Here is an 18,485-nt window from a genome sequence, read left to right on the forward strand (position 1 = left end):
CATGTATGATGATCGTTTTCTTAGCACTTCCACATATTTGTCTAGCCCACCCCTTTCCCCCAGACAAATATTGTGCCGTGCCTTGTCATAATAGATCTCACACATCTTATATGAGCATTGGCTTTTCTTATTTGCCACTACACTAAATTACACTGCGCTTATTCTGTTGGTCAGTATGCAAATGAGATGTTACATGTTTGCTCTTTATTTGAACAATATCAGTAAATCATCCACAGAATGTCCCATCAGTGCTGTTTAGGAATTCTCTCATTCTAATATCCCCAGTTTGGGGAATCTGAGCCTTAGTTTGCCCTAAAATTACAGTGTATTCATTCATTTAATTTTCTTCGGCTTAGTCCCTTATTTATCAGGGGTTATCACAGCGGAATGCACTGCCATCTTCTCCAGGATATGTTTTACACAGCGGATGCCCTTCCAGCCGCAACCCAGTTCTGGGAAACACCCATACACTCTCACGTTCGCACATGCTCTCATACACTTTGGCCAATTTAGTTTATTTAATCCACCTATAGCAAATGTGGAGGAAACCGGAGCACCTGGAGAAAACCCACACGAACACGGGGAGAACATGAAAACTGCACACAGAAACGCCAACTGGCAAGCTGGGACTCGAAAAAGCAACCTTCCTGCTGTGAGGTGACAGTGCTAACCAAGGAGCCACCGTGCCGCCTACTATTATGGCGCAAATGCACAGTTGAAGTCAGAAGTATTAAACCCTCTGAATTATTAGCCCCCTGTTTATTTTCTTCCCCAATTTCTGTTTAACAAAGAGATTTTTCAACATATTTCTAAACATAATAGTTTTAATAGCTAATTTCTAATAACTGATTTATTTTGTCTTTGCTATGATGACAGTAAATAATATTTGACTAGAAATTTTTCTAGACACTTCTATACAGCTTAAAGTGACATTTAAAGGCTTAACTAGGTTAATTAGGTTAACTAGGCAGGTTAGGGTAATTAGGCAAGTTATTGTATAACGATGGTTTGTTCTGTAGACCAGTGTTTCCCAACCCTGTTCCTGAAGGCACACCAACAGTACACATTTTCAACCTCTCCCTAATCAAACACACCTGAATCAACTCATCAGAAGATTAGAAGAGACTCCAAAACCTGAAGTTAATGGGTCAGATAAGGGAGACATTCAAAATATGTACTGTTGGTGTGCCTCCAGGAACAGGGTTGGGAAACACTGCTGTAGACTATCGAAAAAATATAGCTTAAAGGGTCTAATAATTTTGACTTTAAAATGGTTTTAAAAAAATTAAAAACTGCTTTTATTCTAGCCGAAATAAAACAAATAAGGCTTTCACCAGAAGAAAATATATTATCAGACATACTGTGAAAATTTCCTTGCTCTGTTAAACATAATTTGGGAAATACTTAAAAAAGATAAAAAAATTCAAAGGGGGGCTAATAATTCTGATTTTAACTCTAGGGTCAGAATACTGTCCCCAAACGACAACATACTTATTTGTATACATTGCCATGTCTGTCACTGTCTGGATAAAACATGCCGAAGATGAATATTCCAGTGGGAATCCGTGCTGGGGGGCTTAAGATAACACAGGAATGAATCCTGGGAGGAATGTCTCTCACGCTCTCACTTTCTGGAGGAGGGTTAGGAGATAAGATGAAGAGTTCACATTCATGCCAACTCTGAAGGTGATCGCTCGAGCAGTGCAGTCTGACCCAAATCACCCCGTCAGAATCAGAAAGTCAGTTCATTCTAAGGACACACGGTGAAATCTTCACCCAGTTCGCTGAATGCAAATACCAAGTGCTCGGTCTTGAAGTATCACAAGCGATGTCTTTTATCCTTTTAGTCGGCACGTGCTTTAAACCCAGACTTATCAAAGATCTCCCTCGTATGCATTGCAAAGGAGACCACTTCTGTTTTTTTAATGCCCAGACTGTCAAAAGTCCAGCTTGTGTGAGTTTGCACAGTACGCAGGTGGCTTAACATAACATATCGCCTCTGATGCGGTGCAAAAAGTAAGTACGCAACACCACCTGCATCGCAGATGTCATCTCTGTTCCAATGGGAAAGCCTTGCTTTCTGCTCGCCAGCTTTGCGTTTTCCTAATTCTCCCGATATTGATGCAACACATGTCCTTGTGACTTCCAAATGGACGTGCAAGTCCTTTCCCTGCACGTCTCCTCATCAATCACCTCACATTTAAACTCATGCAAATACATGACTGCGTTTGCGTCCGCACCTCTCTCACCTGCGCACGTCTCAGATGAATTATGCATACGACGGATGCCTTCGCGCTGATTATCAGAAAGGTCCGTGTGTGTGCCCACCGACTTTGCATTCGTCCATTAAACATGCTGAGTTCTACTTCACTTTGGATAATACTTTCTTCAGGGGGATCGAATATATTAATTCTCCATTCACCTTGTATTCGTTATAACATGAAAACTTTCTGTCGCCTGCCCCAAACTTCTCTCTACGGCTTTATTACTTCGCAGATCTGGTCGAGGCAAAGCTAGTGGGTGTCTTGGATATTTTGGATGAGGAGAATCGTCTTCCCCAGCCCAGCGATCAGCACTTTGCGGAGGCAGTTCACAGCAAGCACAAAGATCACTTCCGTCTCACAGTAAGCTATGGATGGGTTATATCCTGAAGACAAGTCTATATATAGCAAGTTTTAACTGTCAGCCAGCACGGTAGTTTTTTTTACAACCCTTCAAGTGTTAATAGATTTTTTCCCCCTTTCAATTTCCACTTTCTGCATTTTGATTTGGCCTTCAGTGTCATCATGTAGTTATCTTGACGGACTGTTAAACAGTAGCTCAATATTTGGTGGAAGATAGAGTAAGAAGGGTCCCCTCTTTTAATTTTCCTCTTGACTGTAGATGTCACTGAATTTCATTTCAGAACATTTATTTAACAGCTATGCTTTTATGGATCTTGAACATCCATATTTGAAACCTATTAACAAATATTTAAACATGCATTGCAAAATGTGGTATATATTTTATAATTTAATATATAGTTTTTGTCATAATTTAAGTACATTTCAAATACACCTCAATATTAACTCTCACCTTTAGGCTAATTCAAAATATAGCTCTAAATTCAGAATATTACTAGTGTAAAGCAGCTGTAAGAGCAACATATAATTATTTCACTTCTGGTTGATCATTTGGAAAAGTGGCAGAAAGTAGATTTTTTTGTTGAACTGCATCCCATTCATCACAAATACTGCAGAAGATCTATTGGAACCCGCATGGACCCATGATGCTCACATAAATCAGTCAAGTTTGGTGCAGGAAATATCATGGTTTAGGGTTACATTCAGAATAGGGTCGTGCGAGAGATCTGCAGAGTGGATGGCAACATCAGAAGCCTGAGGTATCAAGAGATTTGTGCTGCCCATAACATTACAAACCACAGGAGTGGGCAAATTCTTCAGCAGGATAACGCTCCTTCTCATACTTCAGTTTTCATATCAAAGTTCCTGAAAGCAAAGAAGGTCAAGGTACTCCAGGAATGGCCAGTTCAGTCACCAAACATGAACATTATTGAGCATGTCTGGGGTAAGATGAAGGAGGAGGCATTGGAGATGAATCCAAAGAATCTTGATGAACTCTGGGAGTCCTGCAAGAACGCTTTCTTTGCCGTTCCAGATGACTTTATTAAATAAGTTATTTGAGTCATTGCAGAGATGTATGGATGCAGTCCTCCAAGCTCATGGGAGTCATACACAATATTAAATCTTTTTTCACTGCACCATGACTTTATATTCTATACTGTACATTATTTCTGTAAGTGACAAGACTTTTGTTTAAGCAAAGTCAGAACTTACTGTCCTAATTATATAATTAAAAATCACGGCATGATCATATTTTATTTTGGTAAAATAAGCGTAATCTAGAGGCTTTTGCCTTTCATTTAAGACACTTTTGATAACAAATGGTCATCTAGAAATCAAGTTATTATTTGTTGTTCCTAAAACTTGGATAAGCAACAAGACTTTTGTCATGTAGTGTACATTAAACTAATTCATTTGAAATATCCATATTGTATACTTTTGTCCTAATATTTGGCACCTGAGATTTGAAAGTAAACAATGCGCTTATGTTTAATTCAAAGTAAGCTGCTTTTTTCTTGAATATAAAATAAATTTAGTTATTTTTTCCTTTGATTTACGAGGTTAAAAATGATCTGGGCACTTCTTGGCAGTTTTTTTATGCGATTCACCCTGACATTCCATCAATGTCAAGACCCAAATATGAAGAAAGGTTTAAAAATACAGCTGTAAAGATGGCTTTTACTGAAAGTTTAATTCTGTGTGGGCTGTTTTTTCTTTCGTCAGGTGCCCAGGAAGTCGAAGCTTACAATCCACAGGAATTTGAGAGATGATGAAGGTTTCATCATAAGACATTTTGCTGGCGCTGTGTGCTATGAGACTGTAAGGTCCCAATTCACTCCTTTTTATGTAGCGAACACATCTTATTGTTTTAGTTCTGTAATGTGGGTAACATAGGTTGATTAAATTTTGCCACACTGTGAAAACAATTGGAGCCTTGGGGGAATCCCTTATGTGTAGTTGTTGGTTTTTTTGTGTGAGGTTGACTTTGTTTATTTCATTGGCCTGTGGATTTTGCACGGTATGTGTGTATATGTGTGTGCGCCAATGCTTGGTCTATGTGTGTGAGCAGACCCAGTTTGTGGAGAAGAATAATGACGCCCTCCACATGTCTTTGGAGAGCCTTGTGTGTGAGTCGAAGGACAAGTTTGTCCGGGATCTTTTTGAGAACAACTCCAATTCCAAGGACTCAAAGCAGAAGGCTGGCAAACTCAGCTTTATCAGTGTGGGAAACAAATTCAAGGTGAATCTGTCCTATAGCCTGGAACTTATATTCTCATGATAGCAGAAACACATATTATCAAAGGTGTTAACAGACCGAAAGACAAAATGACAAACTGTTTTTAAGCCCTTAAGGCTGTAGGCTATCCTTAGAGTACTGTAGGAGTTCCTCAAGGTTTTGTCTTTGGACCGCTGCGGTATTTTCTTCCTCTTTTTTATTTACAATTTTGTTTTGAAGGCTTTCGTGGGAAACATTTAGTCTCTTACCTGGTGATCTTAAATCCTTTACTTTCTAACCTTTGCCCTTTCTCCATCCTCCTCTCTTAGACCTTCTCCTGTTTCTTCAACCTTTCCCTTTGAAAATATCTGAGGCTGAAATAAATGTAAAAAGAAGCTTTTGTAGGGTAAGCTTGGCTGAAATATTCAGTGCCAGCACTACAGGGTGTCTTTCAACCTCATAAACAAATGTGGATCTTAGCTTTCTCCCACTGTTCCCCCCAACCTCCATCACCCACTTGGTAAATTGCCATGTCTTTGTGTGAACGCGGATGCCACATTTTTCACAGGTCTCTGCTGTAGTTGTTCATCATGTCATTGCTAAAGAAATGCATCACCATTTCATTTGTCACCATGATATATTGATCTTATAGAAAAAGGTCTTGTAATTGAACCAGTCACCATAATAATGCATGTCTGTTACTTCCAGTATGTGTCAAGATGTGTGATACCTCTTGCATGCCAGCACAACTCTGTAAAATTATTTAATTCATATCATAAGATGCTTTTAATTACAATTTACAGGACTCACTTTTACATATTTTGTTTTTTAGACACAACTAAACCTTCTACTGGAAAAGCTCCGCAGTACAGTGAGTAATGCGTTATTCAATTTAACAATGGTGGCCACTTGTTTTGGTTATTACTGAGTGTGTCTAATGCATTCCACATCCAGCCGGCACAGCAAATGATGCAACGTGACAACTGTTGATTTATGGCACTGGTTATTGGTACACTAAAACAAACACAATGTGGTGGTTTGTTTTGTCACTAAGACAGTAAATTCAAATCTGAGTTGGACAAATGTTGTTAAGTTAGACTGATGAGGTATAATATTAATAATAAATTAAATAAATTTTGTGGTGTTAATGAATGTTTATATTGTCCTGGTATTAAATAACAAGTGAGGAATCTAGTCAGCGATGATTTGCGTGGTTGTAAATTTGACATCTTTTCTTTTGTTTGCCAGTTTGTTTTTATTTATTGGACAGTAGTGGTGTAATGGATCACAAATCTCATGGTTCGGATCACATTATGTTTTTTTTAGACACCCATTTTTCATATCAGCTAAAAATGGGAGGAGAAAAATGTCATTTTCTTTTCCATTTATTTTCTGTTTGTTAAAATGTTTAGTTTTAGCAAACAGAACATAGAACCTGTAATTTTATTAAAAAATGAATAATCAGCTGAATAAAAATAAATTGTAAAATATTCAGTACTGTGAAAAATCTACTGCTACTGTGGCTGATGACGCGAAATATAGAAATATAAATTTTTAGTCTCATTTTCAATAAATAATTCAGTTATTCACTCATAAAACTTGATGGCTGGTTAAATAATGTAACTGCTGCCCACAACTTTCATTTTTGAGCATCAAGTTAAATGCAAATGACAGTGATTTTAATCTTTACCATAAACATCAGCGGTTATATCTAAACTGTAAATTGTTATCCCAGTACTTCTGTGTTACTTGACTGTTTGTAACTTCATAATTAACTCAAAAGACTAAAGACTGATTCTCTTTCCTCATTTTTGCATTTTTCAAACACTAATTTGAATGCAGCGATTCGAAGGATTAATAAACATATGTAAATCACTATCATTTGTAATTTATGTTGTGTGGGTGTTGAGATCCCAATCTTTTAATGATTAATCGTGCAGCTTACATTGAATGCATTAATGCAGGCTGAACAAGTAGTGACAGAAACCACATTTAATAACCTAAGAAACCCACCACATCCCGAATAACCTACCACAACTGATTCCATCACCATTATATTTTACAGGAAAACCTAAATGCTTTCATACATGTGATTTGAATTATGAGAGAGGTGATCTCTCTGCAATCGTTACAAATTTAGGATTAGTCTACTAGTAAAAGAATTATTAATCTGTGGGACGTGTGTTCCAAACCGTGGGTTGTAATCCGAATTACGGATCACCCCTAGTCATAGAATCACAGTGCATTTCTTAAATTGAACTGTATGCTCACATTACATTTTAAGAATTTTAAGAAAATCTATTAACAAATAGGATTTAAAAAAGCTTTTTATACTACTTTCCATATTCATATTTTTTGGTACACTCCCTGTTATGTAAAAAATGTTCTGAACCTATGAAAATCCATCAAACGTCTTGCCTTGCTGACTCTAAATGCAATATTGTTTGTACTCTGTTAAAGTGTAATACATTCTCGTGTGTTGTAAAAGGGCTCAAGTTTCATTCGTTGTGTGAAGCCTAATCTGAAGATGGTGAGCCACCAGTTTGAAGGAGCTCAGATTCTGTCTCAGCTGCAGTGCTCAGGTATGTATATGATTTATATAGGTGTATTTTTTTCCCTCAATCTTCAATTCATCTCACAGCACTTGTGGTAATGCTTCAAATATTTCAATTTAAGAAGATCCATCACAAATACACAGTGCTCATCATTTGAAAGCTTTTTTAAAAAAAGCAAATCCCGATATTGCCTATGGAGCGGCCATATTAAATGTGAGCTCCACTGATTTTCATTATCTTTTGGAAGCAGTGTTATACCACAAGAGTGTTTTGAAGGTTGCTGTTTTTGTGTTTTATAGGCTCTTAGCAAAGTTTTAGAAATAAACTTTGAAGAAAGAGACATAAATAGAATTAATAAATCGATTAGTTGAATAAAAAAAAGTATTTTGCTGCTTGTTTAAAATGTGCTTAATATATATATATTCACATTTAAAAATTACTTTCCAAATTTTCATTTGGAAGTACTTTCTCTCTAAATGTAATATTAATTAAGATATAGGACTCTTCCTAGAGCTGGCCAGCCATCTAAGCTGAGTGATCGGGGAAGAAGGGCCTTAGTCAGAGAGGTGATCAATAACCCGATGGTCACTGTCTGAGCTCCAGCATTCTTCTGTGGAGACAGGAGAACCTTACAGTAGGACAATAGTCTGTGCAGCAATCTACCAATCAGGCCTGTATAGTAGAGTGGCCAGACGGAAGCCACTCCTCACCTGGAATTTGCCAAAAGGCATCTGAAGGACTCTCAGACCATAAGAAACTAAATTCTCTGGTCTGATGAGACTAAAATTTAACTCTTTGGAGTGAATGCCAGGCGTTACGTTTGGAGAAAACCAGGCACCGCTCAACACCAGGCTAATACCATCCCTACAGTGAAGCATGGTGGTGGCAGAATCATGCTGTGGGGATGTTTTTCAGCAGCAGGAACTGACAGACTAGTCAGGATAGAGGGAAAGAGGAATGCAGCAATGTACAGAGACATCCTGAATGAAAACCTGCTTCAGAGTGCTCTTGTATTGAGCAAAGACTGTGAATAATTATGGACATGTAATTTTTCAGGTTTTTTATTTTTAATAAATTTTTCACATTGTCATTATGGGGTATTGTGTGTAGAATTTTGAGGAAATAAATGAATTTAATCCATTTTGGAATAAGGCTGTAACATAAAAAATAAATAAAAAAGTGAAGCGCTATGAATACTTTCAGGATAGACTGTATATTATTCATACCCCTGGCACATTCTGACTTAAAGTCTTTGTTCGAATGTCAATAAAAGCTGAGAAATGTATATACATATATTTTTTTACAATGATGCCTCTTGTACCTTGTCTTATTACTGTATCTTTTGGGAGAGGCCTGTATTATTTCCAATAATAATAATAAAAAAAACTTGCTGGTTGAATCAAAGTAATATATATATATATATATATATATATATATATATATATATATATGTATATATATATATATGTATGTATATATATATATATATATATATATATATATATTAAAAAAAATTTAAAACCAAAAGGAAAATCTTGATGCAACTGCTGTCAAATAGCCTTCTGGGTTTTGATGCCTTTATTTAAAAAGGTTGTGTTCTGAATTATAGTCCTGAGCGTGAAATCAGATCACCCAAGTTTCAGTTTACCCGGGGGTTTAGAATGACCCATGATCAACTAGTTCAAGTGTGAAAAGCCTGGTACTAGGTTGAGTGCACATGACAGAGAATAAGATGTTGAATCTTCCTTTAAACCTGCTTCATGCTTCACCTCCAGACTTTGTCGCAGCACTGGCCACATTATCTGTGCTTCTCTTCTCCTCTCAGGCATGGTATCAGTGCTGGACCTGATGCAGGGGGGCTTTCCTTCCCGAGCGCCATTTCATGAGCTTTACAACATGTACAAGCAGTACATGCCCAACAAACTCACAAGGCTCGATCCTCGACTCTTCTGCAAAGTAAATCTCCATTGTTTATTTAGAGTTTTATTATCATTGCATCTAAATGGCTCATTCTAATCTGACTGCTATTCATCTGAGATTCTTGTGTACGTAATTAGGATTAGTTTGATAGATAATGGCTAGCCGATTAATTTTTTCATGAAAAAAAAATGACCTTTATATCCACTTGAAAAGACATAATGCCTCATTGATTTCCATGATAAATGAAAGCGGTTTATCCTCAGCACTTACAGACACATTTGGAAGTCAGATTGTGCTTTAATCATACACCCGTGGCTAAATATGAAGTATTTGCTTCATCACGAAACGTACAATTAGATTCCACACCATTATAAGCAGACTACAATTAACGATTGATTGCAATTATTGAAAATTACTTATTCAGTTGATGATTGCATCTTGCCTGTATTGCAATGTCTAGAGCGTAATTAAGACCAAACGTTGACGTTTTCTTCTGCCGTCTCTGTTAGGCCTGCTGTTTTAGCAACATATTTTTATAAGGATCTGAAAAACACCACAAAACTGTTCCAATTCGCATACTATCGATTTTTAATAGCATTCAAAAATAGAATTAGTATTTCCTAAATCATAATATGTTGAAATGACTAGGGCTGCACGATTCTGGCTAAAATGAGAATCACTTTTGCTTAAAATCAAGATCACAATTTTCTCACGATTCTGCAGATGTAAAATAAAGGTTAATATGAGTAGGCTATTGTTATTGTTATTCCTCAAACATGTGATAAAACAACAATATTAGGCCTGTGTGTAGGTTTACTGTTGGTTAAAGTGCAAATTTTTGTGTAGACTTGGAATGGTAGACTTGAACGGACTTTAAATTTGACATCATAATTCTGAAGTTGAATTATTATGTTTAAGACATACTTGTCAATTGTCATTGAGTCTATTATTAGATTTTTTCAGTTATGCAATCAAACATTTGTCATTATCAGATTCAACTCTTCTATTCATCATTATATAGGCTGTAGTTGTTATACAGACCCAGTAAACATTTATTTTCATGCACAACACTTTGTGTTCGCTATGAAAGAAAAACCTCAGATGTTTGCCGTAATCATAACTCTAAAATGCGATATGATTATTTAAATTAGAGATTCTCAACTGGTGGGCCTCAGTGATCCTTCAGGTGGGCCGCAAGATAGCTTAAAATTAACTCTCAATATTATACTATAATTTTTGGATTTCATTATTAATATGCTATATTAAACTGATCGAAGTAATGCACTTTCTCCTGTCCTTGATTACTTTAAACTCGGCGCAAAAACAGCCTCATGAGGCTGCAACTTGTACACGTAAGTCTGTTCATTCACAAACTACATGTAAAGTAAAAGTGAAAGTCTCTCTTTGTGTATTTTATGTAAGCTATTTAATATATCCACATAGTTGTCCAAATTAATGTCCTGTGAGTGTTTTATAATGGGTGTGTGCCCATACAGGAGGCTCTAGCGAGACTCAACTGTGTTTCTGCCATAGATTGTAAAATAAACTTGCAAATGAGCATTAGACGCACTCTGGCGGAGCTGTTTTCTGTTTCTCTCTGCGATCTCCCAATAATATATCCAGCTGCAAACTCAACCGCCATCAGATTGACGCGTTTCAACAGATTTAGGGTGTTTTATTGTATTTTGCATTTGTCTGTATATTTTTTAATAGTACAGATTTAATAGTAGACATTCAGTCAGTCCAGTTTAAAGCAGAAGCTGGTCTTTTGCAATCTCTCTGTTGACATGTGGTTCTTTTTGAATCTGTGTATGTTTAAAAAAATAAAATGAAATAAAATTCTTATATTTAAAATGTTATATATATATATAAAGGTTTAAATGAGCATTTCATACAAACATTTTACATACATTTTAGAGAAAATGTCAGACAGGTGGGCCTTCAAAAATTAATGAAATGTCAGAAAGAAGTGGGCCCCAAAGTGAAAAAGGTTGAGAAGCCCTGATTTAAATGATGTGCGTGTTTTCAGTTTCACTTTCACTGCCGAGTGCGTTCGTGTCATGACTGCCGTCACTTTGAGAGAAAAAACCATACATGCAAATCATACCGTGCGGCGTCCAAATGATCACTCATGTGTGATTTCGTGGCCGTAAATACATCAAGTTAAGACAGAAATGACATTTTGGGGTGAATTACACTTTATAAATAAGTATTTGGAGGTGTCCATGTTGCTGAGCTTTGAATATAAAACATAAAGACTTCTGCGACCACCTTTACACTTCTCTCCTGACCTTGAAAATATGGTTGGCTGAATCGTAGAAATGTTGAATTATGATCGTGTGCGGGATGGAATCGAGATCGTGATCTTTTTCAATTAATCATGCAGCCTTAGAAATGAGCATTCCAACGTTACCCAGATGCTAGAAATTTGAAGTGCAGATCCCTGCTTACACAAAAAATATTTACTGCTTGTTCAAACTACTAATTTAAAATGAGCTGAATCAACACAATACTTATTTTTTTGTTCAATCCACTTACATTTGTTAAGTTTGTGTTGCCTTAATTTGTGTTGGGACAACATGAAGGAATTGTGTGGATCCCAGCATTTTCTACAGAAATTTGATTTACAGTGAATTTGATTACAGTAAAACTACAAACACAGGTGAAAAGTGTTAACAGACTACAAACATGGCGGTCCCACTGTTAAGAGGCTTTTGAGATGCTTGAATGATTGTTAATTAATATCTAACCTTCTGGAAATTACTGCTGCAGCATATGTGTTAAATTTTCAATACCAGCTGGAAAATAAGCTGCTATAATTGTAACTCTCTGACAGCACTAAGTAAACACTTTAGTTTGAAAGGGGTGTAAATTGAAAAAAAAAATAAAAACATGACTGATTTGTTTACCATTCAGAATGATTCTAAATCACAAGTCTCTCTCTCAGAGTAATGCTCGAAATCAAATGCTTAAGTGCAAGTTATAGAAACATAAACACAATCTGGCCCTAAACCAGCCAAATCATGTTGTTCTTTTTAGTCTCTATTAGTCATTTTAAAAGAAAAAGGTCTAGATTCCACTGTCTGATTGTGTTGTATCCTCCTGCAGGCTCTGTTTAAAGCACTGGGCCTCAATGAGAACGATTACAAGTTTGGATTGACCAGAGTTTTCTTCCGCCCTGGGAAGGTGATCACGTCTTACGATATTTCTCATGAGGGTGTAGATAATAGAAGGCTGTTAAAACCACTATTCCATTTCATCAAACTGACACACACCAAAGCCTTGTAAACCTGAAAGCAGCGACATAAATCTCAACCTGTGTGTATGTAACTGTGTGTTTATGTGCCTCAGTTCGCAGAGTTCGACCAGATCATGAAGTCTGATCCGGACCACCTGGCCGAGCTTGTAAAACGGGTCAATAAGTGGCTGGTGTGCAGCCGCTGGAAGAAGGTCCAGTGGTGCACACTGTCAGTTATTAAACGTACGTCAACCTTCATGACCCCAGTAAACCGTCTTCCATAAAAGCAATTAGAAACATCCCACACCCTCCTATTCACCTTTGCGGTGTTAGTTTGATGAGTAAGCATCTTTATCTCTCTGTTGTATGCCACAGTGAGGAACAAAATGAACTACAGGGCAAGTGCCTGCATTAGGATTCAGAAGACGGTTCGCATGTGGCTGTGCAGAAGAAGACACAAGCCTCGGTATGTACACACTTTGGCATATACCTTCATTACAGAGCGTCATTTCTCATGCATTGCAAACTTGCTCAGAGCATCTGTCCATTGCTGTGTTTGGGGATTTTTTTTTTTTTGACATCTAAATTATGTATGGAATCAATGAAAAGGTAAAATTGTTTCAAAATCTGGTTAGGAACTCTTACAAATGTATTCTGTGTGATCATTATTGTTTCATAAGCTTTTGAAAGGACTTTTTGGTGAATTATTAAACATTTATTACACCTTGACAAATACATATTAATTATTTAAGATGTTTTTAATAAAAAGTTCATATAAATGTTATAATATTTTTGAAATATAGTTTATAATTAAATAATAATTAAACAAATCAACGTTGATTCTTAATTTTGCTAAAACCCAAGGTCCTTAAATATCAAAAGGCTTTAATTTGTTCATTTTAATACGTTCATCTTCCATGTTAGCAGGAAATTCAAACAATTGAAGGGATAATTCACTCAAAAAAGGAAAATTGTGCTGTTATTTATTCACCCTTCACTTGTTCAAGACCTGTTTGATATTCTACTGAACACAAAAGATGCTATTTTGAAAAATGCGCATAGCTGGCACCCATTAGCTATGTCTCATTTCAGAGACTGCATCCTCTGAAGGATGCAGACTACAAAGGTGAGTCCTTAGTCCACGCAGGCCAAACAGAGCGTTTTGAAATGTGACGATCTAGCCTACAGAGGACAGATCTCATCACATAGCTACCGTAACAGCTGCTGTTAATAAGCGTTATAAAATTTGTAATGACTTTTTTTTTCAAAGTGATTTTAAAACTTACTGTGAGCGATCAGAAGGCAAAACAAGGTTTACAGAAGCTGGAAATATATTTTCTTTAATCCATACATGTACACATAAACGTGTAAACTGTCTATAAAATCACTCTTTAGTAAGACATGTCATACTCTTTTTGTTTATTAACGTGTGTACGTATCCATGTAAAAAAAAGTGTGCTGCCGTTATCAGCGCGCAATGAATCTTGGGACGTTCGAGGATGCAAAGGATCCACCGGTTGTGTTCTTCATTACCTGGGAAACAAAGGATGCATTTGGAGGCTGCGTTTGAAGGACCCTTAAATTTTTTTGGAAATGAGACAGCCTTCGTCACGCCGCGATGACGCAGGACACTTCGAGGATGCAGCCTCTGAAATGAGACACAGCTATAGACTTCCATTCTTATTCTTCTTCCCTACAATGGAAGTCGATGGGTGACAGACAGGAACAAAAACGAAAAATGGAAACGAATGACATTTAGCAGGAACAAAAACAAAAATCGAAAACAAAATTAAATTTAATTGTTCCAAACAAAAACATTTATTTGAAATTACAGTTAACTAGTTTATAACGTTATTTTATGCTTATTAGCCAATTTAAGCTTAACGGCTGTACGCTGCCAATAGGCTAGCCATTCAATAAATATTATTTAACTTTGTACTGGGTTATAATGTATATTTTACAATAAAAACTAAATATAGCATGTCTCACTGTCATTTAAAACATGTATTTCAGAACACACCAGAACTGTAGACCCATGCAGTGTGTAAACTTTATACAGGGGGTGTTGATCAATAGCCCACTGCACATAACGCTACTGAACTATATAATATCTCGGAGGGAGATTATGTTAGCCTAATTTGAGAGATTTAAAAGATAAATGACATTTTAAAAAAGAAACCACGCAAATCAGCAACAAATAAAACTGGTCGCATGTTTCAGCACTTGCCACTGGATACCAAAGACATAGGGCTGTGTAGTGTGTAGCGCCCTTAAGCAGCGTGTGTCAATCAACTGCTGCTGGTGAGCGAGAGTGCGAGTAAGAGCGCAAATCCGGTAACCAAAAGCAAGATCATTCATTCATTTATTCGTTTTCTTTTCGGCTTAGTCCCTTTATTAATCCGGGGTCGCCACAGCAGAATGAACCACCAACTTATCCAGCACATGTTTTACGCAGTGGATGGCCTTCCAGCTGCAACCCATCTCTGGGAAACATCCATACACACTCATTCACAATCATCAAAAATTGATTTAATCTTTCCCCTCGAATAGCTGGTCGCAGACCTCGAATTTTTTTAGTCGCACCATTTAGGAATAAGGTCGCATGTGACCAAATTGGTCGCACTCTAGAACCCTGCAATGCATTGTAATAAAATAATGTTATTAAATGGTATTTTTTTTCTAGAAAACCATATTCGGAACGTATTGTTTAATAAGTAATGCAAGAACAGAAATGTTAAAAATATCAATTCTGCTTTAATATATATATATTTTTTCGTTTTGAAGCCCTGGTGACAGAAACCAGCATTCTTCAAAATATCTTATCTTACTGTATGTCCAACAAAAGAAGGAAACTCATAAAGGTTTAAAAAAAAAAAACATGAGGGAGAGTAAATAATGTGGTAATTTTCATTTTTGAGTGAACGATCCCTTTAATGCTGTACAGACCATTTCAATGTGCTCATGTCATTAGCTATGTTTCCATCCAACTGTTTTTATGCACGTTTTGGATATGTGCTTAAAAAAAACGGTTAACTGAAACGCCAAGATGTGCATAGATTTTTATGCGATAACCCAGTTTTGTGCATACATTTAATTGCATCTTTGGATGGAAACATAGCTACAGTTTCATGAACATTTCCTTCTTGTCATCAAACTGTTTCACAGCTGTAACAAGAGGCAATTCAATTAACTTTTCAAAATGTAAAACAGGAAATAGGTTGTGACTATTGTTTTTTGTTTACAGCCCTCAAAATGGTCTATATAGGTGCTTCAGTTTAAAGAGCAGCTAGTGGACTTGATTGGTTTTCTTTGCTATTAATTAAACAGAATAAACTTCTCACATTTCATTCAATCACTCACTCAGTGTTTTAAGTGCAGAATGATGTCAGTAAAATGGCTTGTAAACAATATAGCATTACTTTTACCTCAGGCAAATCATTCAGTCTTGACAGTTTGTTAATACGCTAGAGGAATAAACTCTAGAGAGCAACATTTCTCTAAATATGTGCTCTATTGGTCTGAATACTCGATTCTGTTTGGCTGGAGGGTATGCATTTCAACGCTTGAATGCACACAAAGTTCCAGTCAGTTTGATGTTTGCCACCATTTAATGAGTAATAAGTTTTATTTATACTACAGGGATGTTGAACGCTTGAATTATTTTAAGTTATAAGGTGTGCAAATGTTTTTGGGGAACCACACAGCTAAAGTTGTTCCCGGCAATTTTTACCATTCCATATCACTTCACCAATTAATTTCAGCTTACAACAACTAACAACAGACTTTTTTCAGTTTATGACCCTGAAAATCACTAAGTATATATATATATATATATATATATATATATATATATATATATATATATATATATATATATATATATATATATATATAATAAAAATACCAAAAATGACCAAATATATAATAAAAAAATACCAAAAATGACCAAATATATAATGAAAAAATACCCAAAATGACCAAATATATGTAATAAAAATACCAAAAATGACCAATTATATATAATAAAAAAATACCAAAAATGGGTAGATAGAAGGTACATGGCTTAGGTAAGTGCATCGATTTTCCAAAAATGGTTTACATGTAAATTTACAACGCTAGGAACTGGCCCTATAGCATAAAATTCTCACTTTTGACCTTATTTGGAAGGGTTGATAATATTAATGAGCTCTACTCTCATGCTTCTGCAGCTCAGTGATGCCCACACAGTGTGATACGTATGTGCTAAATAATCAGACTTCATTTAAAAAATAATTGAAACTAACTAGATGTCTTGTCAAATGATAGTTTTTTATTAAAATGCTGGAGATTAAATTAACTAAAAGCGAGTGAGCTCTGTAAGCAACCTAGTTTGTTCCTGGGTTAGGTGTAGTGAAAGAAATAAAAGCTGAATAATGATTATTTGCTGAATGATTGGCACTGAATAAAATTATACTCCATCTTTCCAGTATTTAGCATTATTCTGAGGAGCTGTGATGAGATAATATTGTCCCTATTGCTTTAAAGTTACCCAGAGTATCTTTTCTGCTTGTCCCTTTTTTCTAAATAAGAGTCCCTCATAAGAACAAATGAAATATATTAAGCTTCATTAAACTTAAAGTATAAGGAAACATTTTTATCACTGTTGACATCTGACTAGAAAACGTGGCCAATCAAAAGCTGCTGAAGGCATGCATATTATTGTTCCTGAGTGTGATGTGATTTGCTGAATTGCATATTTTCTGTGGTTGTTCAAACTAAATTGAAATAAAGAGTATACAATGGTGTTTGTGGTTCACAAAATTTTCAATGTAAAGAGCTCTTATTATTCAACTATAACTCCTATACTATGGCATCTTTAATGTTGACAATACAAACATTTTAGTCACTGATGAGATGTACAAAATAGGCGGTTTTGGATAACTCAGTAGACTAGACCGATAACTAAACGGCATTATTCCTTTTTTCGTGGCAGTGTTGATGGCCTGGTGAAGGTGAAAAATTTGAGGAAGAGGATGGAGAAGTTCAACGAGGCTGTGAATGGACTCAAGGAGGGTAAAGCGGAAATGAGCAAGCAGATCGAGGAACTGGCCGCCTCCACCGACGCTCTCATGGCCAAGATAAAGGTGAGGTTTTCCACTGGAAAATCGCCCAAGGTTGACAAACCCCCTTTCACCTCCTCCAGCTTACAAAGCACAATGATGTTATGCAGTGTAGCTCCTTTCTTAGCCTTCGCTTGTGTATCAGTTGCCATGCATAATTCAACAGGTGTGTGTTTTTCCATGTCCTGATGAAGGCGGTCTAAAGCTGTGGCTAGAATTGTCTGCCAGCTTCGAGCGCGTGTCCGTCTCTCTCATTTTAGGCCCCAAAGAAAGAGAGCTGCAGCTTTTCATTTCATTCTGCCGAAGAAAAAAAAACGGAGCGTTCAAAAGCACAGTAAATAAATACAAAGTATGCAAATCGACAGTCTGACAATGAGATTTCCGTCTGCAGATCATCATTGACATTCACGCCGCATGCTGTCAAGTCGATTTCCAAGGCTTTGCCGCATTATGCCGTTTCTAGTGTTGATTTCTTGCCTTCCTCCGGACTCTCAGCTGCGGCTGATTGAATGCAGTGTATGCATTGTTGTATTCTCTACATGGAGCCCCAACCTCATCTGTCAGACTCGGAGTGCATTATTGACAGGGCGCTCCAGAGACATTGCGCCCTCTCTCTGATAGATAGCTGGCATCGGTGCTGAAACTTTTCTACCTGAACACGCCGTTCCTCCCACTAAATGAGATGCGCTCTGCACTCCTGCACCAGCGATGACCCTCTTTGTTATTAGCATAGAACTTTTTTTGATTAGCATCTGTTTTTTGATTGGCAAAGCCTCCTATTACCTTACCATCTGGACTGGAGATTACGACGGCCTCCCTGGTTAATAACGCAGA

General features: G+C 36.6%; 1 protein-coding gene across 2 annotated transcripts in view; it reads left to right on the forward strand.

Moving 5' to 3' along the window:
* The window catches only part of myo6b (myosin VIb), a 149,522-nt gene that overhangs the window by 76,599 nt on the left and 54,438 nt on the right, over positions 1-18,485 (forward strand). For both annotated transcript variants that reach the window (XM_056476720.1, XM_056476719.1), the window contains exons 16-25: positions 2,497-2,624; positions 4,347-4,442; positions 4,693-4,863; positions 5,672-5,710; positions 7,328-7,421; positions 9,220-9,350; positions 12,423-12,500; positions 12,666-12,795; positions 12,928-13,018; positions 17,525-17,675. In XM_056476720.1, coding sequence (XP_056332695.1) covers positions 2,497-2,624; positions 4,347-4,442; positions 4,693-4,863; positions 5,672-5,710; positions 7,328-7,421; positions 9,220-9,350; positions 12,423-12,500; positions 12,666-12,795; positions 12,928-13,018; positions 17,525-17,675 — 1,109 coding nt within the window. The remainder of the gene's footprint in view (positions 1-2,496; positions 2,625-4,346; positions 4,443-4,692; positions 4,864-5,671; positions 5,711-7,327; positions 7,422-9,219; positions 9,351-12,422; positions 12,501-12,665; positions 12,796-12,927; positions 13,019-17,524; positions 17,676-18,485) is intronic.

The sequence above is a fragment of the Danio aesculapii genome, chromosome 17 (genome assembly GCF_903798145.1).
Source record: "Danio aesculapii chromosome 17, fDanAes4.1, whole genome shotgun sequence".
NCBI classification, from domain to species: Eukaryota; Metazoa; Chordata; class Actinopteri; order Cypriniformes; family Danionidae; genus Danio; species Danio aesculapii.